Below are 26,045 nucleotides of genomic sequence, written 5' to 3' on the forward strand. Positions count from 1 at the left end.
ATGCGCCGGGGGCTGTGCGGGCGCAACGCTGAGAATCCCGACGCTGGGCCGGTCCCGGGCGCGCCGAGGGCTGGAGGGTGCTTTTTCCTCCTCTCAGAGGCCTCTCTTTTCCCTTTTGGTCCGGTTTCGCCCCCGATCTCTCCTCCCATTTTGTTCCGGGTTTCCCTCCGACCGGCCCTCGAAAGGCGCCTGAATCCGTGTCAGTGTAGCCGCTCCGATTTCGCGGCGCGTGTCGCGCGGGCGGGCCGATGCTCCCGGCGCTCCGGGTTTTATTTTCCTCAACCACCCACCCCCATCTCCTTTTTATTTTCTTTCTTTCTCTCTTTTCTCCTTTTTGCATTTTGTGCCGAGAGGAGGAGAAGGGAGCGAGGAAGGGGGGTGGGTGGAGAGAGAAAAAATTCGATTTTTAATTACTACCATTAAAAAATCAAATTTGCAATTCTTTGGGCGGCCTGATGGATCTCACTGATTGACAGTTGGAATTGACACTCTGGCTACCTCTTATCTTGGGCATTCACGACAATTTCTAATTGCAGGTAGTTTGTGTGTGTGCGCGTGTTTTTTTTCCCCCTCAGAGGCTTGGATTGCAAGGGAACTAAGCGATTACTTCAAGAGCCACGGGTTAAGTGCAGGGAAAGGGGGAGAGAGAGGGAAAAAATCCAATCCAAATTCAAATTGCTTCATTAGAGAGACACCGCTTTTGTGGGGAAGGGCTTTAAATGCCCACTACAAAGTTAGGACTCATTGTTCGGCGCCGGTTTATATAACAGGCGCGGGGAGGCGCTGGGCTCAGGCTGCGCGGAGCCAGTTCAGCAGCCGCCGTCGCCTGCCTTCCCTCCCCCTCCCCCAGGTGATGGCCCAGCCAGGGTCCGGCTGCAAAGCGACCACCCGCTGTCTTGAAGGGACCGCGCCGCCAGCCATGGTGAGTCCGTTTGGCCCTGCCTTCGGTCCCCTGTTCCCTGGCGGCGCGGCCCTGGGGACCTGACCAGGCTTTCCGGCCATGAACCCCTGCCCATGCGCCGGGGGACTCCCGGCGGGCGCCGCCCCTCTCAGAGCCTCGGTTTTCCGGCCGGGAATGTGGGCTTTGACTGCTCCCAGCACCCGGAATGCGCGTGGTGAAAGTTGGAACCGTCCCTTCCTCTACAACAGGCACTTCGAGTTCTGTCCTTCAGTCTACCGCGCGGTGTCCCGGGGAGATTTCGTTGTCAATTGGTGCGCAGGGCCCCAGATTTGTCTCCGAGACAGCGACAACTGGGCGCCCGGCTCAGCACTGCGCGCTCCCTCTCTCCTCCGTCGCAGGCTCAGTCGGACCCCGAGGCCCTGGCAGGAGCTCTGGACAAGGACGAGGGTCGGGCCTCCCCATGTACGCCCAGCACGCCATCTGTCTGCTCGCCGCCCTCTGCCGCCTCCTCCGTGCCGTCTGCCGGCAAGAACATCTGCTCCAGCTGCGGCCTGGAGATCCTGGACCGGTATCTGCTCAAGGTGAGACAGGGGTAGGTGTTGCGAGCGTGTTGGCGGGGTGTGGGATGCAGCCCAGGGAAGCAGCGCCGGCGCCAGGTCCACTTAATTCCAAATGCTGGTTCAGCTGCTGCCAGACTACGCGACTTTGGGCAAATCGTAGGGTCTCTGCGCCCCCGGGTTCCGTCTGAGAAATGGGAAGAGTTTATTTCTATTTCCCTGAGCCTCAGTATTACAGAAGAAAAATAGGGGAGTCACATGCCGCTTCTGAGCTCCAGCGGCTCTGACAGCAAGTGGGGCCAGGGAGGCTGGGGCCGGGCGAGAAAGAGGCCCCGCTGAGCCGACCCCCATCCCCGCCCCCTCCCTAGGTCAACAACCTCATCTGGCACGTGCGGTGCCTCGAGTGCTCCGTGTGTCGCACGTCGCTGAGGCAGCAGAACAGCTGCTACATCAAGAACAAGGAAATCTTCTGCAAGATGGACTACTTCAGGTAGGCTGCGGCCGCCGAGCCAGCAGTGTTGTCGCGGGCAGGCCCCGGGTGCATTCGGAGGCCACCTTTGCGGCATGTGGTCTCGGCTCCAGAGCTCCGTCGTCCCGAGTGCACCCCGGACGCTCTGCGCAGACCCGGCCCGCCGGCTCTCAGCGTCGCGAACCCAGAGCTCCAGGCGGATGCCTGCACAGGTTCGGGCCGCGATCCGCCTCCTGTTCCCGCGGTCCAGTGGGTTTCGGTCGCGTCTCTGGATCCATCTTGGGTCCTGCCTGAATCCAGGCTCCAGTTCTGACCTCGAGCGCCTAGGTCGAGCTCTGACGGGGACTCCCCGGCTCTGGCCCCGACCCGCTTGGACCCCAGCCGCCATCTGGCTGCATTTCCCGTGAGCTCCGGCTCTGGGTTCCAACCCTACTCCGACTCCAGTCGTGCTGGGGTCTCTCCCGGGCCGGATCCTGAGCCGGGCTCCGGCCTCGTGCTCTGGCTCCCCGGGGCTCCGCTCTGGGTTCGCGTCTGGTCCATCCCCAAGCACCAGCCCCGCAACCGTCTAGGATGGATCCGGTATCCAAGTGCCTGGTCCTAAGCCCCAACCTTGGTCTCCGCTCCGCCTCAACTCATACCCCAGCGTCGCTGAGTGTCGCATTTCGAGTCTGGGGTCCTGCGTGCTGCCCCCCAAGTGCCTGTTCTCGCCCCAGCTTCGCTGTTGTTTCCTGCTCCAGCTTTAGCCTCTCCCCGGTCTAGGCTCTGACTTTGAGCCACCGAGACGGGAAGGGGAAGAGTCAGGAGCCGCGGCTCGGAGTCCTGGGTAGGATTACTGTGGGCTGCGCTCGCTGCCAGTCGCGTCCTCTGCCGCGCTGCCGCTTCTCGGTCGCCTGCTTGTGCCTTGCTTCTAGCCGTGTGGCCCCGGCCTGACCCTGTCATGGGGTCGAGGTCACTGCGAGGTTACGGGGCGTGCAGCATCAGTCGGCCCACCTGATCCCAGCGGGAAGCATGAACCTGGTCTGAGGTCTGACCACTGGGCCTGTGGAGTCCGACGAGAGCGGTGTAGAGTTGGTTCCTGGGAGGGACGCCTGTTCCCAAGTGCTTTCTCAGGAAGTGGAGAAAGCTCTCTCTTATAACCACCCCCACACCCCACAGACATCCTTCCCATCCTTGCATGGGAAGATGTCACGGCTTCAGTCTTCCTGGGTAGGCCCCGTGCCCCAGAAAGAGCCTCTGAGAGTCAGGGAATATGGTGGAAGGCAATGCCGCCTCCCCTTACCCCTGGCATTAAACCTCCAGGGACCTGGAAAGAGAGGACCCTGAATCTAGGAGGCAGTCTGCAGCATTCTGAGCTGGGGTACTCTGAGGAAACCGCAGAAGGCATGGTTAAAGAGGTGGACTCTTCCTTTATGTGATGGGTGTGAAAAAGTGTGCAGCTGGGATGGGTGGGGGTGGCGGGGGGCTTGACCAGGTGGCCTAGGACTCAGCGTGCAAAGAGCATGTGTGTCTGTATTATCTGGGATCTGTGCATGGTGCCGGGGAATGCATCACTGAGCAGGGTCAGGAGTATGTGGATAGCATGTGTGTTCCTTTATGGACAAACATTTGTCTTTTAGTTCAAGTGTGTGTATATGTGAATGTTGAGACTGTGTGTGTGTGCACACATGTGCACACGTGCAAGGTGGTCAGGACAGGATACATATGGACCAGGATTGGAGGTGAGAGGGTGTGGTGGGGTGAGGGGATTCTGAAGCCCCATCATTGCCCACCCCCACCGTTTCCTCTGAGGGGGCATTCCTGCATAAGGCCCGGACCCCCATCCCTGCCCCGGCACTGAGCGATGAAGGGTATGATGTGAATGTGTATTTGAGGATGTGGACTGCTGTGTGTGTGGTCAGAAGAGGGTTATCATGGTGCAGTGTGTAACCAGGGTGTGATGTCTCCTCCCGCTGTCCCATCTGACTGTTGGTTTGGCCATGGGCAGGAAATGGAGGTTAGAGTCACCGTCTGGCCACCTCCCTGCTCTAGGCCTGACTCCAGTTGGTAAAAAACAAGCCAGCTGCTGCTAGGGGCTCCTTGGATCCATCAGCTACCAGGTTCGGGGCTCCAGCATGTGGAACCCCGCAGGATGGTGTTTGGGCTCCCCCGTAGAGTAAGTCAGGGCAGTACCTCTCTCCTGGTGACAACAGACCTGGCAGCCTTACTTGACACTTGCCCAAGTTTCTTCCCTGCTTCTCCAGCTCCAGCTCCTGCCTATGCTGGACTGAGCCTACTTGAAAGCTGTGCTTTACTAGACCTTGAAACTAGTCAAAACTCCACTGTTCAGAGCCTCCACTCATTCCAGAGTTCCCCTTCCCACTGCAGCGGGGTAGAGGGTAGGGTGTGCAGCCACTGTGGGAAAAGGCAGGAGACTGGGCTTGGTCAGGCCAACTGTGACCTTGGACAAGTCACTGAATCTTTCTGCCCTTAGTTCTCCCTTTCCGGGGCTGTCTCTTTGAGCTGCTAAAGAGGCTGCTGTTGAGGGAAAGTCTCCGTAAAGGGTCCCTAAATGGGAGTCGGAATGAATGGGCAGTTGGTATGAATGCCTCAATTATCGCCATTGTCACCATTGTCAGGGTGGATACTGGGCACAAGCCTGTGATGGCATTTCCCCAGGCAGCTTGAGGATCAGGGCCTGCCTGGAGGGATGGGGCTGAGCTGCAGGTTCAGAGCACTAATCCTTTTCCTGTGACAAGAGCCCCAAAAGCAAAACTAAATCAGATTTCTGGTTAAGAAAATGGAGGCAATAAAAGCTCACATTCCCCGGGTTGAGGGTAGAATTGTGGCTTTTCCGATCATTTTCCCCCATGCCAGGTCTCCCTGCAGGCATAACCCATCCCTGGCAGCCCCACCTGTAACAAAAATAATAAAACCCACAAAAAGGGGAAGAAAAAGCCACTGAGGGCGCCAGGCAGAGACTATTGTGTGCACTGCACTGCAGCCCAGGCTCTGGGTGGCTGCTAGGAGGAAGCTCTTCCTGGAGCAAGCGTGCCTGGTGGCCTGGGAGGCAGTTTCCCTCTCAAGAGCTGGAGCTTGGGAGGGGTCATGTGCTGAGATTCTCTAGGCTTCTGGTTCCTGGAGCCCAGGGTCAAAGGTCTGGTGGGAAGTGGACTGGCTGCTCTGCCCAAAGAGAAGCCAAGATCTCCCAATGGGTGGGGGGAAGGGAGTGGCCAAGGCCCCATGGAGGGGGCACCTGGGGGTCATATGGTCCTCTAACCTCTGGTCTTTCCCCCCTGGGAAGGGTTTCTCCTCAGTGCTATCCCCTATCTTGTCCCTGCTTGACACCCTCTTATGGACCCTCCTTCAGTCTCCATTGGCAGAGCCAGCATTGTTGGCTCAGGAAGTTAGAGGTTAGGAAGGAACTCCAAGTTCACCGCGGGGGGGGGGGGGGGGGGGGGGCTGCAGAGCATGGGGGGAGTCAGGGAGGTCCAGTGCTCTTCCTGACTTATTTGCATTGTTGGGAGGGGTTGCTTCTCCACTGGCTATGTGTCCTTGGCTAGGCCACTGGAACTCTCTGCCTCAGTTTCTCCAATTCACACTCCAAACAGGATCCTCACCAACCCTTATGGGCTCAACAAGATCCCCACCTCTCCTAGCTCTCTGAGATTCCTGGAAGAAAAGAAAATTAGAACCAGAGAAATGTGATAGGGCTTTTAATTTCTTCATTTTCTTTTTAAGCTGATTTTTCTTTCTGTCTTCTTCCAAGAAGAGAAGTATATGCTGGGGGAAAAATAGTGTGCCTTTCCGGAGCGTTCACATTTCCATTGCCCCCAGATAGCTTCCCATAGTCCCCTCCCGCCCACCTACCTGCAGCTGCTGCCCCACAAATAGGGCACGGCCTGATCTGCAGTGCCCTCCTGGCTCCCTCAGGAGCATTGTGCCCATTGTAGAGTTAGGCAGACCGATGCCCTGGGAAAGTGAAAAGTGTCCTGCCCAGGATCACACAGTGAGAGGGAACATGGAAGAGGTGCCGGCAGGGATGAGGATACGCGTCATCAGAACGTATGGGCTCTTCTCTAAGCCAGCAACTGGGCTAACCCTTTACCTGCTTTATCTCCTTTAGTCCTTAGGTCCACCTGTGTGTATGATACTCTCATAAGCCGCACATTATTGGGGCAGAGCGGGGACTGAGGCCCTGAGAGGTGAGGACACACAGCTAAGTGGTAGAGCCTGGGTAAGCCCCACGCTGCCTGACTCCACCATCCATGCCCCTTAACACCCCCATACTCTTCTATAGGCGAGATATGTCTGCCACCTGTCTGCATCCTGGGGTGGTAGAATGGCAAAGACCCCCCCCCAAGATTCCCTGCTCAGTTTGGTTGGCTTCACACAGGGAGCACCCACTGTGTGTGACTCTCCCTGGGTGGCCCTGGAAGCATTAGGGCAGGAGTGACCTCCTCAGAGGCCTGTGAGTGGAGCAACTTTGCCAAGATTAGGTCATCCAGGTCCCTGGCTCTCCTGCCTCCTGATAATGGGAAGGGGGAGTAAAGGGTTAACTGCCTCCCGTTGTGTTTATGGGGGTGGGGGTTCAGAGAGTACCTGGGGGCTAAAGTTCCTGTTTCCCTGCTTGGCCCAAATGACTTAGGGCAAGCCCCCAACCTTCTCAGGCCTTGCGACTTGAGCCCGAGCTCTGTTCACGGTCTCTAGCAGGAGAACCTCACCTCCTCCCTCAGAGCGAGGGTCCCAGGGGAGGCTCGGAGCCGGGAAGAGGCCCCCCACCGCGGCGGAGAGCGGCCCAGCAGCCGCCAGCTGTTGGGGGACAGATGTTGGGGGAGCTGAGAGGGGAGCTGGGGGAGGGGCCTAGGGCCGGGACCTCCGAGGCGAGGGCCGTTTTAACCTCTTAATTGCTGGTTCTGTTTTTTCTGGCTTCTTCTCCTAAGGCTTTGCCTAGAAGAGAAGGAGCAGAGAGAACAGGAAGGGCTCCGCTTCCAACCCACCTTGTTTGCTTGGCCTCTTAAGATCTCTCTGTGGCCATGAAGTGAGCGTCTTTAACCTGAAATAAGTGAACTCCAGTTTGAGTTTCGGCCCCTCGGCTCAACAGCTTCGTAACTAAAGTTGGTGTTCCCACGCTGAGCTTTGGTTTCCTCATGCAGAAAAGGGGTAGCTTAATAATCGGGGAAGGAATCGTAGTGAAATTCCGATGGGCTCATTCGTTGGGCCTCATTCATCCAACAAATAATTACTTCGCGCCTCTAGGTGTCGGGGTAAGTAGGCCGGGAAAGTGAGCCAGACTTCGTCAAGGGCACGGAGCTCCCTGCGCACGACCAGAGCACCTCAGATATCTGTTTTCCACTCAGGGGGTGGAGGGCATGGCGCGGCGCGATGCCCACCCTCTCCTTTTGGCAGTTGCTGGGACGCTCAGTATCTGTCGTACACCTCTCCGGTTCCAAAGCGCCTCAGTCCTTTGCGCCTTTGCCCAAGGCGCGCGGGGATCCAGCGAGGGGCAGGTAGGGCCTGGACCACACAGCAAGGCTGGGATGGCAGTAGGCGCACCCCCTAATCCCTTTGGAGCTCTGGTCACAGCTCCGGAAAACCCCTTTCTTAGAGTTTCGTTGTCTTCGCCGCCGATTTTGCTGCTTCCGGAATCCGGCGGCTCTGGCCTCGCAGCCCGCCGGGGAAGGAGTCTGTCGTTTTGTTAGAGCCTCGATCCGTAAGCCTCCTCGCGCCCTTTGTGCCGCTGCCCCCGTCCTGGGTGGGGGACATGCTGCAGGAGCGGCCCAGGCAACCAAACCTGCATAATGACTCCCTACCCCCACCCCAAGGATCCAAGTGCGAGGACGATTTCGTAGACTGGGCTGAGCCAAGGGAAACGCAGGGAGATCTTAGGCCTGGAGACAGCTCCAGGCATTTGGGGTGACATACAGGGGGTGAGAAAGTTCTTGAGAGGTCACTCGTGGCGGCCGCCTCGAAGCAAAGGGATGGGGATACTGTGACCTACCTGTGCAGGCGCAGAGCGGACTCGGGCGTCAGGGACTCGTGAAGCAGGAAGATCAGGGGTGCGCCAGGAGCGTCCCTGGCCGAGGACGAGGAATCCCACAGAGCCGAGCGCGGGGATCCGGGACTGCACACTGGGGCCGCGCGCCGGCCGCCGCGCACAGAGACCGCAGGCCGGAGACTCAGCCGCTCTTGACCCGCCTCTGAAGGCCGGGACCTTCCCTGCTCTGGGCTCTGCTCGCTCCCTAAGGACGCTCCGGGCCTTCCAGAGGCGGCTGGGCTCCTGGCTCGGGGGCGGGAGTTTCCAGACCCCGCGGCCCAGAGTGGGGACGCGGCGCGGCCAGAACAGGCCCCCTTCCTGTTCATCCCCCCGGGATCCTAGCTCTCCTCGTCAGGGCGGCTGCTCCGCAGGTTCGAGGTACTTTCTGCATCTCAGAGGGGACCCCAACCCCGGCCCCACACTCTGTGGTCTCGGGCAAGTCACTTGCGGTCTCTGAACTTTCGATTCCACGTATGAAAAACGGATTCCAGAGTCCCCACTACATGGGGTTGCAACGAAGCGGAGGGGGTGCAATGAAGGCGTTGCGCCCCTGACCCCGGCCCGCAGCAAGGGCTCTGCGCACGCTGGCTGTCCCCTCCTTCCGAAGCACACTTAATCGAAAGTCAGCCTCCCCTCCGAGGCCGGAAAGTGCTTCCAATCCGGATACCACCTGCCGGGCGGCGGAACCCGGGGTCGGCCCTTCCGCGGGATAGGCTGGGTTGGGCAAAGTGCTTTCCTCTCCCTTTTACTGCGGGACTGGGAACGGAGACCGTGGGGTGTGCTGGGCTCTCCCCAGGGGGAGCCGCGTTTCCGAGGTCAGGACCGGCCTCTGCTTTGGGGGATTGTTGACTCCGCAAAGGTGCGCAGCGCGTCCTGAGCGCTCTGCGCCACCCGCGGCAGGATCCGCTTGAGCTCCTCGTCTGGGAGAGTGGCGCTGGGGTTGTGTCTGGGAGCAGGGACTGGCCGAAGCCTCTGCGCTCCTGCACTCGATACAACCCAACCCCGTGTTTTCTCAACCGACGTTTGCTTGAATTTGCCAAGGCTGGCGAGGCTGTAACCAGAGCGTTTTTGCTGGGCGGTTTCCTCCATGCGCCCCCCGGGTGGAAGGGTGCTGGCCCTGGGGACACAGAGGCAAATCTTCTTATCCCCCGCCCACTCCAGGAAGGTGGAAGAGGTGGAAGGGGAGAACCAGGAACCAGACATTTACCAACCAGTGTGGTCAGTTCTGAGAGGGTGGTGCAGGGAGCTGTGGGACTCTGGAGGTGGGTATTTCGGGCATTGGAGCAGTCAGCGCAAAGGCCTGGGGGTGGGAAAGTGCTTTGGAGGAGACCATAGAGACCTGAGACTGACCTCCCATTGTGGCTGGCTGAGACTCATCCTTGGGTGTGGGGCGGGAGGGAGATCTTGAAGTTAGAAAGATCGTCCTGAGGACTGAGGAGGATGTGGTTTGCTGCATTCTGTAAACCCCAAAGGTCTGGGACCAAAACCTAAGGTAGAATGGAGCCAACATAGGATTGTAGGCAGAGCAGGGACAGGATTCCATGGGCATACTGAAAACTTGGCTGTGACTGCCATGTGGAGGATGAGTTGGCAGGGGTGAGACTGGAAACTGGGAGGCCCGGGAGGAGGCTAGCAGTGAGGGGTGCAGGGTGGGAGCTTGGCCCAGGAGGGCAGCTGTGGAGGTGGAGAGGAGGAGACGGATCCCAGAGATACTTGGGAAACAGAACCAACAGCGCCTGATGATTGGCTGCATGTGGGCTTGAGGAGAGGGAGGAGTGTGTGATATAGATTTCCAAGCTCGAGGGGCTGGATGAGTGATGGCACCATTCCCTGAAATAGAGTGTGCACCAGAGGAAACTGAAGCTGCCAGGGTTGGGACAGAGTCACAGGTGAGTCATCCACTTAAAGAACAAACCTTCCCTGATGCCTGATGCTGAGGGGTCAGGAGCTAGGCTGACTTTGGGGCCAGGGTGAGACCAACTCTGCTGCTTCCTGGAAGGGGTCCAGTCTGGTGTTGGAGGCAGCTGTGCCCAAATCACCACATTACAAAACAGAGGAGAAGAAGAAGCAGAATCAAGGAAGATTTAAGGGGCAGGGGGACATTCAAGCTGGGCTTTTTAACATTAGTATTAGCTCCAGAGTCTGGGACTAACTGGGTACTAAGTAGACTGCAAAGCACTAAACAAATAGTAGTAGTCATTGCTGTTCTCTAGTTCAGCTCCGGGCAAGGAAAATGAGAACACAGAGGAGTTAAACAATTTGCCCAGGGTCACCCTGCCGGTAAGTGCGTATCTATTTGTTCTTTCAAGAACCTCTGAGCTTCTGTACAGCTGGGGCTATAGTGTATAGTCATCTCTGGAGTCAGACTGACTAGGGTTCCTAATCTTGCAAGCTGTGCAAGTTACTTTACCTCTCTGTTCCCATTTTCCTCACTTGCAAAATGAAGCTTAATTAGGATAATCAACATGAAATACTTAGAATCTTTCTGGATAAGTGATAAGTGCTCAAAAATTCACCTATGATTACTATTATGTTTTTCTAACACTTATGATGTGTTTTAATGAACAAATTAATAAAATATACAGATGTATGTGATCATCATAGAAAATTTGGAAAATTTGGAAAATTTAAAAAAGCACCAAGAAGAAAATAAAAATCGCTCATCAGTTCACCTTCTAGGTGGGACTTAGCTGGAGAGGGGTGGTAAATCCAAGCAAAGGGTGATGCCTGAGGGAAGGAATGCCCTGAGGGGTGTAGGGGACAGAAATGACCGGTCTGAACCGAACCTCGCCACTCCTGTCCCTGCTCTCTCAACCCACAGCCGATTTGGGACCAAGTGCGCCCGGTGCGGCCGACAGATCTACGCCAGCGACTGGGTGCGACGGGCGCGTGGCAACGCCTACCACCTGGCCTGCTTCGCCTGCTTCTCGTGCAAACGCCAGCTGTCCACCGGCGAGGAGTTCGGCCTGGTCGAGGAGAAGGTGCTGTGCCGCATCCACTACGACACCATGATCGAGAACCTCAAGAGGGCCGCCGAGAACGGTACCCAACCCGCCCCGCCCAGCACCTTGGCCCCCAGCCCTTTCCCATCCCAGCAACCCAGGAACCGCCCTCACTCCTCCAGGGACTGGGCATGCCCTATATCGCCAGGAGGCAGCGGGCGGGTGGGGCTGCGCACGGAGCATGAGCTTCCGGCTCTACCATTTGCTTGGGAGTAAGAATTCACTACGGTTCTCTGCTACTGTTTCCTTATCTGTAAAATGGGGCTAAGGATAGGACACCTTTTCAAAGATAGATTAGCAGATATGTTGTAAAGCTGGGAGGCACTCACTGAACACTAGAGAAGATTCTTACGATGAGGCAGCTTACTCCACCTTTGGACAACTCTCGTGTACCTGGGGGCTCATCTCCTCCAGCTGCCTGGAACCCAGCTTGGGCCAGTCCTGGAGAGATGACATGGCTGCATTCTCCCAACTCCAATCCTAGCAGCTCCAAGCCAGAAGTCTAAGGGTGGATTTCACCCTGCTCCAGGGTCTCTAACTGAGGGGAAAGGGCCAGGTTTCTGAGTCTGGAGACCCAGCCCCTCCAGGGGCCAGCCGTGCTCACTGGGAAGTTTTCTTTCCTCTCTAGCCTCAGTGCCCCATCTGTGCAAGATAGATACTGAACTAGAATGAACCCTAAGTCTCTTCTGGCTCTGATTCCCCAAGACACATAGGCCCAGGGCCAGGGGGGCCAGGTCTTCCAGGGATCCTGAGGGCTGACTCACAGGTGGGGTGGGAGCTGGAGAAGAGGAGTGGAGGTTGGGCTGTGGGCAGTGTCAAGGATTCTTCCCATAAGTCCCCTGTTGGGGTCTGCGGAAGCTGCTAACTTCTATGTAACATGGATTATTTCATGTAATCCTTACAAAAGCCCTAGGAAGTAGGTGGTTTGTCATCATTTTACAGGAGAAGAAACAGGCCAAAGGTTACATGCTCATAGATTTGCTTGACTCTAAAGCCCAGGCTCTTGAGCACTATACCATATCATAGCACCTTGTCCCCAAGCTCTAGGGCCCCTTAATCAGACCTCATAAAGCTGAGGAGGCTACTGGGATGTGACTGCCTCTGTGAGTTTCACTTTTCCATCTAAAAAAATGGGCATGCCAATCCTTGTCCTGCTTGCTTTCCTATATGACACTAATACCACAAAATGTCTGCCCCATCCCCAGTTCTTCTGGAGAAACAGGTATGGACCAAACTGCCTAAATTTCTAGCCCTGGCCTTGCGGACTAGTCAGGGATCACCAGACTGTTCCTGGCCATGGTCATACTAGGACCATCATTTTCTCCTGCCAGAATCAGGGATAAGTGGGCCTAAGTGGGCAGCAAGTGAACTTGGGGTTCTATGAAGTTAACTGCAACAATGTGGCAGTCAGCAGTTTAGCTGGAGTGGAAACCCAGAAGCCAGAGCTTCCCTACACCATGGTCCATCAGTGACCATAGGCTCCTTCCATACTTGGACCAACCAGGACCACCCCTAATAGAAGTCTTGCCAATTATATGCTAGCCCTCATAGCCACAGAGACCTCAGATTCCTGCCATGCAGTGGAACTGGAAGGCTGGGGACCTCAGCTCTCTCTTACTGATCAGCCCTTAGGTCCTGTCAGCTACTGTTTTACTTTTTAAATATAACACACACACACATATTGTTCATGGTAGAAAAATTAGAGAAGATTGTTAAGAAAAAAGAAAACAAAAATCACTCTAAATGCCACCTCTCCTCATATTTTAGTATGTACTTTTCCAGATTTTTTCTACATATGTATTTAGAATTTTCAGTTTTTTCAATATAATTTTTTTCCTAATTAAAAAAATTACAATAAATTGTAAACAGTGGTTATTTCTGAGTGGTGGAGTTACTAGTGATTTTTATTTTCTTCTTTGTGCTCATGGGAATTTTCTGAGTTTTTGATAAGGACCATTGTATTCCTTTTATATTCAGAAAAATGAAGTATTAAAAAGTAAAATGGGGATATATTTAGTGTTTTAGTATGATTGTAAAAGTAATATAAGTGGGAAGAAAATATTTAACATATACCCCAATCAACAAAATTAAACCTTAGAGAAGGTGACATATGATTGTTTTTTAAAAACCTCAAAAAGGTTGAGCATGGTGGCTCATGCCTATAAATCCCAGCACTTTGGAAGGCCAAGGAGAGAGAATAGCTTGGGGCCAGGAGTTCAAGACCAGCCTGAGCAACATAGTGAGACCCCCCATCTCAAAAAATTTACTTTAAAATCCTCAAAAGTTACAGGAATATTGAAAATAAAGAGTCTCCATAATCCCACTCCTCGGAGGCAAACCACTGCCAATACCTTATCCTTCCAACCTTTTTTCTTCCACTCATTTTTATAAAATTGGGATCACCGTTCTGTAACTTCATTGCTATCTCCACTAGCCTTTGGTTTCCCCCAGTTTAGCTAGGAGGGAGCCCAGTTTGGGGCATTAGGCTCAGCCAGCTTTCAGATCCTAGTGCAAAGGTCCAGGGCAGGGGCTTTCTTCTGTCTGAGCCTCAGTTTCCTCGAATGTAAACCGGGGATAACGCCGCCTCTCTTTAGGGCTGTGAGATATAAAGAGCACACCAAAAGAGAAGCGTCCGATCCCGAGCAGACGCTCAGAAACAGAAGCCCCTTCCCTAAAGACTGAGCTCAGGGATTAGGACCCTGGGATCCCCGCTCCCAGCCAACTCCCGCTCCTGACCCTTCCAGGGACAAGCCCCCCACCCCCGTCCTTTCCAGGCTGCCACTAGAAGAGATGGGGACGCGTGGTCAGCCGCTTCTATCGCCCCCAGGGAACGGCCTCACGTTGGAGGGGGCAGTGCCCTCTGAACAGGACAGTCAGCCCAAGCCGGCCAAACGCGCGCGGACGTCCTTCACCGCGGAACAGTTGCAGGTACCCGGGCAGGCCGCCAGCGGCCGGGCGTGGGCGGGGCCGGGGCGTGGGCGGGGCCGAGAGGGCCCCTGGCTCCGCCCCTCTGCCCGGACCCGCCGGTGGCGAGGAGGGGCTGTAGCTGCCGGGGCGTGGCCTCTGGGCCGGAGTCTGTGATTGGGCCGGGGTCTCCGAGACCTCGGCTGGCCGGCGCCTCACCGCCCTCCCGCGCCCGCAGGTTATGCAGGCGCAGTTCGCGCAGGACAACAACCCGGACGCGCAGACGCTGCAGAAGCTGGCAGACATGACCGGCCTCAGCCGGAGAGTCATCCAGGTGGGACCGGGGGTGGGCGGGGCCCTCGGGTCTGGGGCGCGGCCTGGGGACTGGTGGCGGCGCCCTGGAGCAGAGCGTCGGGGTGCACGTGGCCACCCCTCTTCAGGAGGCTGCGAGGCGGCGCGTCCGACCCTTTTCGGTGAGGCTGAAGCTGCTGAGGCTGTCGTTCCAGGTGTGGTTTCAAAACTGCCGGGCGCGTCATAAAAAGCACACACCGCAGCACCCAGTGCCGCCCTCAGGGGCGCCCCCGTCCCGCCTCCCCTCCGCCCTGTCAGACGACATCCACTACTCCCCGTTCAGCAGCCCCGAGCGGGCGCGCATGGTCACCCTGCACGGCTACATTGAGAGTAAGTGACCGCGACGCCCGGGCCCCTGGGCCTGCGGGGCGTGGGCAGGGCGCGGAGGAGCGCGCGTGGGCGGCCAAGGCCGAGGCGTGGGGAGGCCTTGTGGGGCCTCCTGGGTGAGGACGCGGCCTCCCAGGTCACTAGGACATAGCGGTTGGGGCAGGCGGTAAATTCTCCGGCTCTGCCTCAGTGGGGGCGACCCTTAGTAGAGGCAAGTGATTCAGTCATTCAAAAAATACTCTCAAAGCACCCAGTCTGCGCCAGGGCCCCGGGGCTGGAGAGAGAGCCCGACGCACAAGGGCCATGCCCTGTGGAGCCTGCGTTCTGGTAGGCATGGAACAATAACCAGGCAGATGAGCGCGTGGTTTTACTTGGGGTGATTCCCGTGGGAAAGGTGCTGGAGGAGTGTCCGGAGATGCTGGGGTGTGTGGAGGCTGCCTCTGAGCAAGCTGAGACCAGAAGGATGGGTAGGATTTAGTGAGGCACGTGGATGGGGAACTGAATGCTGCAGGCCCTGGCCCAGAAAGCTCGGTGAGTGTGTTTGGGGGAGCAAAAAGCCAGTGTCGTGGGGCTCCCCAGGGTGGTAAGGCCTTGAGCAAACCACCTAACCTCCTGTGCCTCAATTTCCTCATCGGTCGCCTGGGATTTCAATGATGCCTATCTCAGAGGGTTGCAAGAGTCCATGCATGCATTCAGTAAACATATTCTGAGTGCCTGCTGTGTTCTTTGTGCTGGGACACAACAGTGAACACAGTAGACCCAAGCTGCCACACTCCTGGGGCTCTTGTTCCAGAGTGGGAGGTGAGTGGAGACCCAGTGTACGCTTAGGGGAGATGCAGGTCATGGTGCGGTGACCTTCGAGCAGGAGCCTGGAGGAGTGAGGGAGCAGCCTCAGGGACATCTCAGGGGGGTGAGCACTCAGTGAACCTGCCTCTGAGCAGGTGCTCATCACAGACTTTCTTTCCCTTTGAGGTTGTTTCCATCAGTTGTTTCCTCAAAGCTGGGTATGACCCATAATATAGGAGTAAACACAAGACACACATGCGTGAAGACACACACACGTGCAGACACACACACGCACATCCCCCCTTTTCTGGCTCCAAGTAAAAGGGAAAAAGAAGGGAGGTGAGAGAGAGAACTGCTGCTTACAGAGCACCTGCCAGTGCCAGACACTGTACTGGCCATGTCTCTAACCATCAGAGGTCCCCATCCCATTGAATAGAGGAGGCTCCCGGGAACCACTGTAAGTTAGTGGGAGCCAACACTCTGTAATGATCGAATGTGGGCTTAGGTGTCAGGCTGCCAGGCTTCACATCCCACCCCTGCCACTTACTAGCCGTGTGTCATTCATTGGGCAGTTTCTTAGCTCCCCTGAGTACCAGTTCCCCCATCTGTAAAAGTAAGGACAATTGAGTACCTATTTCAAAGCTGTGTGGTGAGCGTCAAATTAGATAACTGATCTAAAATCTTTAACATTTAGTAAGTGCCGGAGAAGTATTAGCTGGTCTTGTGACAGTGGTTTTGATTGGCAGAGCTAGGAGTGCAGAGTCCTGTCTGCTGTACCAGGCTGCCAGTTGGAAACCGTGTCTCTTTATACTGTTTCATTCTGAACCATCTGCTTAGTGGAAGGGACTTTCCCCCCCCCCTTTCTTTTCTAAACAGTGACGTATGTTCAGGCTACACAGAGCCGGTTAAACACTTGATAAAGGTGCCAAGGGCCAGGGGCTCTGTAGGTACCAGGGGTCTGGGCTACCAGCTGATACTTGGTGTGGAGTCAGTAATGGATCTAGGTGACCCCTTGGAAGTGGGGCCTCCAGAGTATTTGCCAGGACTCTGTCCACACACTCCTAGATCGTTCTTTGATGCATCGATAAGGGGCTGAGATGCCCGCTCTTCTTCCCCTTGAGGTAGAACCTAGCTTGGAGCAGAAGGTGTTGGGGTGTCTGGACTTGCCACTCTTGCTGTATGACCCTAGCAATTTGCTTTAGAGTTAACTAAGTCACAGAATCTTGAATTTTCTGAAGCCTTAGAGCTGGAAAGTTGATGAAAGTGTTAGAACCAGACCCCAGAAAAATGAACTTTGGTTTGGTGGTTAACTAAAATCACCTCAGAGCTTGGAAGCTGACAAAAGCTTTGGAACCAGACCCCAGAAAAATGCACAGACACACATAGGTTTCCAAGTGATTTGAAGCTGTTTATGGACTCCCCAAACACCCCAGGTTAAGAACCCCTAATTTAATGCAACTGCTTTATTCTACAGATGAGAGACCTGTGGCTCAGAAAGGCACAGTGACTTGTCCCAAGTTACATGTCAGTTAGTTGTAAGTCACTGTACAAGGCACTTTCTTTGTGACCAAAGAAAATGAAGTCTAGAGAAGAGACAGGCAATAGACTTCTCCACTGTTTACTACTTCAGTGATAAACACACTGAAGCATGAGAGATTTGGATCAGACACAAAGATGAACTTTCCCCAAGTTTTCGATGTTGGAATAGAGTACGGAAATTCATTCAACAAATATTTAAAGAGTACCACTAGATGCCTTGCCTCATTCTAGGTACTGGAAATCCACAGAGATCGAGAATCTAGAAAACAGAAAAATTCCTGCCTTCTTGGAGCTTGCGTTCTAGTTGGCAAAGACAGATAATATCAACTAGACAATAGAAATCTGCAGCAAGTCAGATAATCAGTTCTAAGGAAGAAAAATAAAGCCCAGAGGAGGACAGGGAGGGTAGGGGTGAGTGCTGGTGTTGGTTGCAATTGTAAATAGCTTGGTGACATGTGACGGCAGAGTCCTCTGGGAGGCATGGGGTAGAGTTGTGGTGATACTCGGGAGATACGAACGTACAAGGAGCTGAGGGAGGATCTGAATAGGCGGGGTACAGCCTTGCTTGCAGGTGTTCAATACATATGCATTTAGGAGTGTGTGTTTATCAGTGAGCTGGACAATTGTCCCTAGCCATCACGTAGCACTTTATGATTATAAAGACCTCATACCGCATCACAACCAACTCTACTGAAATCTTGCCCAGGGCCACCCAGGAGGTAAGTAGCAGAGATGAAACTGGTCTCAGGGCTCTATTTGCAGAGCACGGGGCAGGTGGGATCCTGTGCGCAGCCTGGGGGACGGGCTCCAAGGCATCCTCTCCTCCACAGGTCAGGTACAGTGCGGGCAGGTGCACTGCCGGCTGCCTTACACCGCACCCCCCGTCCACCTCAAAGCCGATATGGATGGGCCACTTTCCAACCGGGGTGAGAAGGTAAATGGAGCCAGGTTGGGTCTGGTGGGTCAGAGCCATCCTGCCAGGGATGGGTTTCTGGCAGCATGCCCTACTGTTGAGCCCAGCACGCTCAGGCCCCCACTGCACCCCCAGGGCAGTAAATCCCATAGCTCTCTATGGGTTCTATGTGCATGGTTACTCTGGAGGCCTTCTTGCACCCCTCTATACCCTCCCTCCCAACAATTTGGGCTTCTCCTTTTCAGATTTATGAATTTATTCGAGCTTTGAGGTTCCAGGGAAGGTTTATATCACACACCACCCTGCCACCTCCCATCATCTCACTCATTCCTCCCCTTCCTCCTTTTCATTCCTGTGTGCTGAGCGTGAATATCTGAGCTGATGGGGCCCAGGAATAGCAGGCCAGCCAGGGACCTTGGTCAACTGGCAGGGCCTTCTCTGTGGAACCAGGATCTGTGGTTGTCTCAGGCGCTAGGACTGAACACCCAGAAGGGTACTTAGACATCACCCAGTCCAGCAGCTTGAAGGCTTCGGTTTTTAAGAGCTGGACCCCTTTGTTTAATCTTTTCTGTAATACAGATGAAAGTGGACGGAGCTGCTCTGGTGAAACCAGAGACAGGGTAGGAGCCTCCACTCCCTTCAGCTCTGAGATGCCTCAGTTAGCCTTGAACGCCACTGGTTTAAGACAAGTCCTCATTTTAGAAATGGGGAAATTGAGGCCCAGGTAGCTCAAGGTCAAAGCCTGGATGAGAACCTGTGCATTCATTCGTTCACTTATTCATATATCCGGAGACATTTCCCACGTACTGCCTGTGCCCAGCAGTCCTGAGTCTGTTGCCAGGAGCATAGAGATGAGTAAAGCATAGTCCCTGTCCTTAAGGAGGCCACAGTCTGGAGGGAGAGACAGACCCTAACAGTTACAACACAGCATGATCACACTGTGATGGAAGAAGCCGGGGGAGCTGGGGAGCAGGTGGGGGCAAAGGAGAGACTCAGGGAAGACTTCTCAGAGGAAGGCAACCTCTCAGCCCAGGCCTGCAAGCTGATTCAGAGCTTGTCAGGGAACGTGTGAGCCATCAAGGCTCTCAGGTAACCCTGAGCCACTCGAGTGTTGCTGGCATACAGGCATGGGAAGGAGAGCAGCGAGAAGCAGGGACCCCAGGGCTGCCACGTGGAGGAATCTGGGCTTTATCCTGGGGCAGTGGGGGGCCCTGGAAGGCCTGTTGCAGAACCGTTGCTGTAGGGGTCCCCAGAGAGGTTGGGCTGGAAGACATGCAGTAAGAGGCAGGGAGCCCCATGAGTCAGCAGATGTGGTGGTCCAGGAAGCAGGGGTCAGAGCATTAGAGCTGTAGACAAGTCAGGGGCCCTCCAGTTCAGTGGTCTGGGTCTTGGTATGCCTCAGAATCACCTGGACAGCTTGTAAAGATGCAGAGTCTGAAGCCTCACCCCTAGAGAGTCTTACTGTGAGGTCTGGAGTGGTGGGACGCAGAGATCTGCATGGGTAGTACCCAGCCCATGCAATTCTGATGGGTAGCCGGGGTGGGGACTGCCCCTCCAAGAAGGTCTCTCTGGCTCTGCCTCCTGATTGAACACCTACTCTGTGCCAGGCTCTCTGTACTGGGCACCACAGGGAAACATATATGGTGCAGAGGTAGAGACAGCCTGATTGGACAGATAAATTTATAAGTCAATGGTAGTGCTCAGTGCAAAATCCTGCAGAATCTGGCGGTAGGCGGGTGTACCCCAGGAATGTCAGTCCCTCTGAGATTGTCCTGAGATTGTCATATTCACAGTAAAAACCACTGTTTGTTCAGCTCCTCCTGTTTGAGGCAGGCACTTTGCACATGTCATTTGGTTGACACCTGCCAGCCACTTTGCAGGTGGGGAGATGGCCTTCCTCATTGTAAAGATAAAGAAACTGAGGTTCAGAGAGGTGACATGACTCGTCCAGGGATGCAGCGAGTCTGTTGGACTCTGAAGTCTGTGCCGTTCAGTAATAGCTTCCTTTTGTGCAGCACTTCATAGTTTATACAGTGCTTTCTCTGACCCGTCCTTCACAGCCTCCCAGGAGGATGAGTGTGATGACTCCTATTTCACACCTGCAGAAACTGAGGCTCAGACAGAGCAGTGCTCATCCAGGGTCACATGGCGAGCACAGGCAGAGCTGGCCTGTATCCCAGGACCGCCTGCCTTGGGGCCATCCCCTTCCTGCAGGAGGGCATTTGTCCTGTCGGGCCTGGCCCTGGGACTGCAGAAGTGAGCTGACGTGATCCCTGCTCCAGGGAGATTGGGGCAGCTGATAGGGGCAACCATTGAGCAAGGGGCTTGGGCATTATATGCAGGGCAGGGCAGGGAGTGGGCCTTGGAAGTAGGGCTGGGCTCAGTGCTTGGATAGGAGCCCTTGCCTCCTGGTTGCTCAGCTAAGCCTTTGGTTCTGTTTGGTTCAGCCTGAAGGATGAGCCAGGCTGGGGTCTGGCAGCTTTGGCTATAGAAGGTTTCTGGCCCCTGGGTTTGCCTGTTGAGCCGAAGTTCTCTTACTGGGCTATGTCTCCAACTTTGCATCCAGAAGCTCTGCATTAAAGTGTCACTCCCTCCATCATGACCTCCTGCTGTCTCACTGTTAGGCCTTTCTGCCAGCTCCCAGGGACCTTTCCTGTCTACATCTTGTCAAACCCACAGGGCCTGGTGGGCTGCAGAGTGCAGGCTGTGTGTGGTCAGCACAGGATTATATGGGCTTTCTCCCAAGCTCCTCTAGGCCTGAGCCAGCCTAGGCATGAAGAGACCCAGGGGCCCCCTGGGGCTGGCCCCTGAACCCATTCACCTTGACCAGTGCTGGCCTGGCCAGCACAGTGCTCTGAGCACTCACGGGGGGCATCCTCTGCCTCCACCGCATCATCACTTGGCCACACACGCCTATGAGTTTCCAGAACCACATTTCTTCCTGGTTGTGTCCCCTGATTCCACAACTTCAGCATTTGAAATGTTCTTAAAAATCTGGGCCAAGTTGTCGTTGATCAGTGGGAGAGACTGAGACCCAAGGAGGAGAAAGGTCTTACCAGGGTCATCACTTTTGAGAGAGCTTCCTTTAATAAGAGCCCGAAGCCAGGCCAAAGTGGAGCAGTGCCCAAGTGGGACAGGAAATGCAGTGTGAGCTCTGGGGTCAGGCTGACTCTGAGTCCCAGCTCTGGCACCTCCTCCCTGTGAGAACACCATTAGCTATGCTGAGCCTCAGTTTCTGCATACGAAAAATAGGGATTATAATAGTTCCCACCACCTAGGGTTGCTGTGGATAGTAAACGCAATAATCTGTGTAAGGAGCCTAGCACAGTGCCTGGCACACAGGAAGTGCTCTGCAGGTGTTGGTTATTATTGTGGTTACTATTAGGGAGATCATCATCATTGCTTTCCTCCATCACCTCCTCATGGCACCTGATTCTGGGCAAGTAACATTCCTGATCAGAAAAGGGAACAGCCATGTAGCCATGCCCCCCAGATGTCCCTGGACCACTGGAAACCTCCTCCCCACATTTTACTGTGAAAAGGCACATCCCACTGACCAGCTAGCCAGTAATCCTTGACCTGAACTTCAGGAAACTGGCTGTGTCAGCAGCAGGGAGATGTCAGCCAGGTCCTTTAGGTGGGAAAGGGAGAGGTGGAGGGGCAGACGGTCCTGATTCCCACCGTGTGTCAGGCACATGGCATGTCTGAGCCACATGCCTTTTGGCTTTGTGAAGAGTAAGTGCAGATGAGGTGCTTAGCCCATTGCCTGGTTGTAGTCAGCCACTGTTGTCATGGTGGCCTTGGAGTGACAGAAGCGATGTGCCATGGTAAAGAAAGCTTGCTCTGGACTGGCCTCCAGCTCTGGGGCCCCCTCTTCCTAGCTGTGTGATCATGGGCTCACTCATTCCCACCTCTCCGAGCCTTGGCACCCGTGAAATAGAGATAATGGCGGGACCCCCCTCATGGGTTTGAGGTGCAGCTTCAGTGAAATAATGCCCGGTAGACTTTTGCTGCTGCCTTTGTATCTCACTGAATCTTCCTGATTCTGAGAGAGAGATTTTGGCATCCCCATTTTACAGATGAGAAAACAGGCTCAGAGAGGTGAAGTAAGTTGCCCAAGGTCCCACAGCAAATAAGCTGACAGTGCCAGGATTTAAACCCAGATCTGGGCCCTGAGCCCACTCTTGTTCTCCATGTCTTCAAGGTCCTCTGGGGGGCTGCGGGGTGGGGCAGGCTCCCAGCTCAGCCACCTCCCATACCCTCCTCTTGCAGGTCATCCTTTTTCAGTACTGACGCTGCCGGCACTTCCACCTCTGTCCGTGGGCACCCCACAGCTGCCCCTCAGCCGCTGAGCTCCAGTGTCCAAGCTGCGGCCAGGGATCCACCCGCCTCCGCATCCGCCCCCATCCGCCATCCTGCCCACCACCAGCTCAGCCCTCCAGGCCCGGCCCTTCCCTCTCCTGCTGAGAACCCGCCAGGAGCACCACAGAGTCCTCCTCTTGGAAGGCAGAACTCCCTGAAATTTGGAATCAGGGTGAAAACAACAGCCTGTTTTTTCCATTTAAACAGAAGTCATCTTCAGCTTAAGCTGATTACAATAGCAAAAGGCGGAATTGAACTGTGCGACGCCAACAGCCTTCTAATTTACAGGTTTTCTTTCCCCCATATTGGCCTTTATTTACTACTTCCTTGGAACCATCTCTGAATTCTGAATAGCTGACAACCCCCAATGTTATCCACTCTGTTGCTTTTGTCTGGAAAACTCTACAGTGTTTGTGGGATATCCCCAAAGGAAAGCTATGTTCTAATTTTATCATTTCCATCTGTCTGGTTATGTCAAGTTAATTCAGAAAGAGAAGAGACACTGACCAACCCTGAGAGGCCCGACAGGGCAGAGATGGAGACCTGCCCAGACCAAGAAGCAGGGGGATAGGGGTGGGAGAGAAAAAGACCCCCCTGGTCTCGAGATCAAGGAGACGAACATGGCCCACTGGGCTGGGAGTGACACTAGCATTCTAAGGAGAGGAAAGAGAAAACTTGGGGTGGAGGGAGACCCTGCCCCCCATCATCTAGTATGTATGTAGGGAACATAGCAGAGATGGAATTTGATCTGTGCAATGACTCTTCCGAATGTTGGGGCAGTTAGAGTTGGGGACCCTTGTTGCCTACTTCTTGACCCTTGATAAGGATGGCTGGGCCAGGTCTTCTCTGGGGGGATCACTTATGGGGAGCCAGGGAACAGAGCCCAGTGAAATGGTAGGCAGAATGTTAACTCGGGATCCATATCTGGGTGGAGAGAGGGTGCTCATTGCCTAGGTGAGTGTGCCAAGCCCAGGATTCCAGCTGGCACCTCTGAGCCTCCCCACCAGTCCTGCCCAAGCCAGCCCCGCACACCCCTGAGAACAGAGGCCAGACACAGCCACATCCACGTCCACCCCATCCTACTGCAACTCTTCCACCCCAAACAAAAGGGCTCAGGCTACACACAACCATGATTTATGTTTTCAGGTGACGCCCGTTTGTCCCAAGCTTATCCTGTAATTCCAGAACTACTTGATGTCCTGGTGCATTTTCCACTAGAGGTTGCTAGTAAGCATGTTTTAGCCCAATCCTCCTTCCTGCTGTGGTTAACCTGTTATGTTGCTTTTGGAAGGAGATGCTAGGACAGGGAAAGCAAGTTCATGGTACATATGCAGCCGTTGTCCCTGTTTTGACCCATGGCAGACACCGCTGACCCATGGCAGCTCTATTTCAGTGAGTCTGGATGAGGTTTCAGAATCCAGGTGCTTCGCATTGGCACTTAAAATGAAAACCTATATGTCATTCTTGCTCTGGGACCTGGAGCAGGGACAGGCACAGGTGCAGCCCAAGAAGGGAACCTGCTTCCTCCCCTTCCAAAGATGGTTACAGCTGACTAAGGGCAAAGAGAAGGCACCACTCAGCGCGTGGAGAGTACAGCTCAGTTCAGAATTCATGCAGTGGTAACATGTGCCCAGCCCTGTGCTAGGCGCTGGCATTAACAGGAGCGAGCGGGCCTGCTCCCTGGCCGTGGGGAGCACACATCTTTCTTTTGACTGTTGCTTCTGATGATCAAAGCCCAATGGCAACCACGTGGTGTGTGGCCAGCCCAGCCCTGCCCAGGGTCACCCAATACCCACTCTGCCTTGAGTCTCCTCCCAGGGTCTATTCCTTGCGTGGATCACGTGGCCGTAGCATGTTACAGTTCAAACATGTCTCCACTGTCCTGTTAAGAGCAGCCTGGGAATGTACAGGCCATCAAGACTATTTATTTAAATACAAAACAAAAGGGGAAAACACACACATGGAAAAAAATTGTAAGCACTTTTTTGTAAAACCAATGTCTGTTTTGTTATATACCTTTCATGTCGTGCTTTGTAAATGTCTTATTTGTGTAATAAAGTTAATGCAAGTAGAAGTGCTGGCACTTAAATCCAGAACACGATGGGATTCCATTTCTTTCCTGCTCTGGTTAAAGGCTTAGGTCCCTGGCTCCCAGAATATCTGGGCTGCTGGACGATGCAATCCCCCTTCCTGGGAAATTGGTGCCATTTCCCAGTTAATAAACTGCATTGTAAAGCATGATGATGGGTTTCTTCTCCAAGTACTCGGTCACACCCGCCTCTTAGCTGAGCTTTGTAGGAAATCAAGCCAGGTGCTGTCCTCTGGTCCGTTCCCTGAACGCGCTCTCAGCTGGGCCCTATGCTGGCTCTGCAGACTCAGGGAAGGGTCCCAGCCAGACCCTGCCCTAGAGGAGCTCTCAGCCTGACAAATGCTGTAAAAGACATCGCTCCAGCATGCTGCGGGGGCTGAAGGGGGATGCATTTGAGCTGAATCCTATCAGATGAGAAGTTCACAGAATGGTATAAAAGAGGAGGGTGTTGGGGGTGGGGCAGGGAGGCACCGTCCAGCCTGTTTGGAAGATGGGGAGGAATTTAATAAGGTGAAGTTAAGAGAACATGGGATGGGTGACAGGGCCCCAGCTCCTGCACAAGACTGGGTCTCATAGTGGCTTGGTCAGGTTCCAGAGCCACCATGTAATTTGGAGAGTGAGAGAGAGCATCTTCTGGTGGTTGTCAAGTTTTCTTTCAGCAGCAAAATCGTTCGTTCAAACCAAAGCGCCTGGTGTGGGGAGCAGAGCTGACCTGTAGGGTATGGAGGCTTCCCCAGCCCCGTGGCCCTGCACAGAAATGAGCTGCTTGTAAACCTCAGCTCACGGTGCACATGGGGCCTGACCCTGCAGGGCCCCTCGATTTATTCTGTTAGTGTTTTTGTTCCCCATCTGATTTCATTTCTGTCCATTACCACTCTACTTTTCCAATCCATTTTTCATATATTGGCTTAGATATATGTGTATCTAAATGTGTATACATATGTGTATGTATCTATCTTTGAAAATAGGTAAGTTCAGTCTTTACATGAATGTACCTTCTGTTTCCAAAACTGTTTGGAAATCACTGGTGGTGCTCAACCCGTCGTTGTACCAAGGTGACTGGAGCCTCACGGGGAGAGGTGATCCTCCCAAGTCTCAGCTGGGAGTAGGCCCAGCCTCCCTCTGGCTCCTGGCTGTGTACCAGCATGACACCCCTGGGTCTCCAGTTTGAGATCCAGTTTCCTCCCCTTGCAGATCTCAGCAGAGCCCCCCCTGAACCTGACTCACTGTGCTGCCTCCACCAGCAGCTCTGGGGAGCCAGAGGACATAGCACGGGAGGGGGTGGGATGGCTACGTGATCTAGCAGCCCCTACAAGGATTCAGGATGCTGTGGCCCAAGTGTAAGCCTGGAACATGATGCTGCTTCCTCTCTCTTCTGGTTTTCAGCAGACAAACGTAATCTCTGGGGTGATTTTGAGGAATGATTGTATGCACAGCTAACATATCATTCTTTAAAGCAAACACATAATGAGTACCTGCTAAGCGGGAGGTCCTTTACTTATATTATCTCATTCAAATCACACGGCTACTCTATTGTTTTAAACATCGTTATAACCATTATATAGATGAGGAAACTGAGGCTCAGAGAGTGACTTGCCCAAGGTTATATGATACCTGTGGTTGAGCTGGGATTGGAACCCAGGTGTGTCTGATGCCAAAGCCATATTGTTTCTATGGCGCCACGCTGATTCTGTGCTTAGGGCGAGAGGCTCACCCGGGGGAGCTGCCCAGAGGTAAAGGTGGTCCCGAGTAAGCATTCTTGGGCTACAGGAAGGTACCAGCCGGGAGTCTGGCCACAGTGGTCAGGTCCTACAGCCCTCTGAGACCACGCA

General features: G+C 54.5%; 1 protein-coding gene across 4 annotated transcripts; it reads left to right on the forward strand.

Annotated features, from left to right (window-relative positions):
- LHX6 (LIM homeobox 6) lies at window positions 1-24,362 on the forward strand. 4 transcript variants are annotated; one of them, XM_045562610.1, is made up of 9 exons: window positions 1-51; window positions 851-922; window positions 1,300-1,482; window positions 1,827-1,948; window positions 10,762-10,982; window positions 13,770-13,870; window positions 14,085-14,180; window positions 14,353-14,527; window positions 22,035-22,114. In XM_045562610.1, exons 1-9 carry the CDS (start codon window positions 1-3, stop codon window positions 22,112-22,114), a joined length of 1,101 nt encoding a protein of 366 aa, XP_045418566.1. The 4 variants fall into 4 exon arrangements, with proteins under 4 accessions (XP_045418566.1, XP_045418562.1, XP_045418565.1 ...); XM_045562606.1 differs by lacking the exon at window positions 1-51 and adding an exon at window positions 17,680-17,783 and having other exon boundaries at window positions 753-922; window positions 22,035-24,362; XM_045562609.1 differs by lacking the exons at window positions 1-51; window positions 851-922; window positions 1,300-1,482; window positions 1,827-1,948 and adding exons at window positions 9,793-9,829; window positions 10,154-10,220; window positions 17,680-17,783 and having other exon boundaries at window positions 22,035-24,362.
- The last annotated feature ends 1,683 nt before the right edge of the window (window positions 24,363-26,045 follow it).

The sequence above is a fragment of the Lemur catta genome, chromosome 10, assembly GCF_020740605.2.
Source record: "Lemur catta isolate mLemCat1 chromosome 10, mLemCat1.pri, whole genome shotgun sequence".
NCBI lineage: Eukaryota > Metazoa > Chordata > Mammalia > Primates > Lemuridae > Lemur > Lemur catta.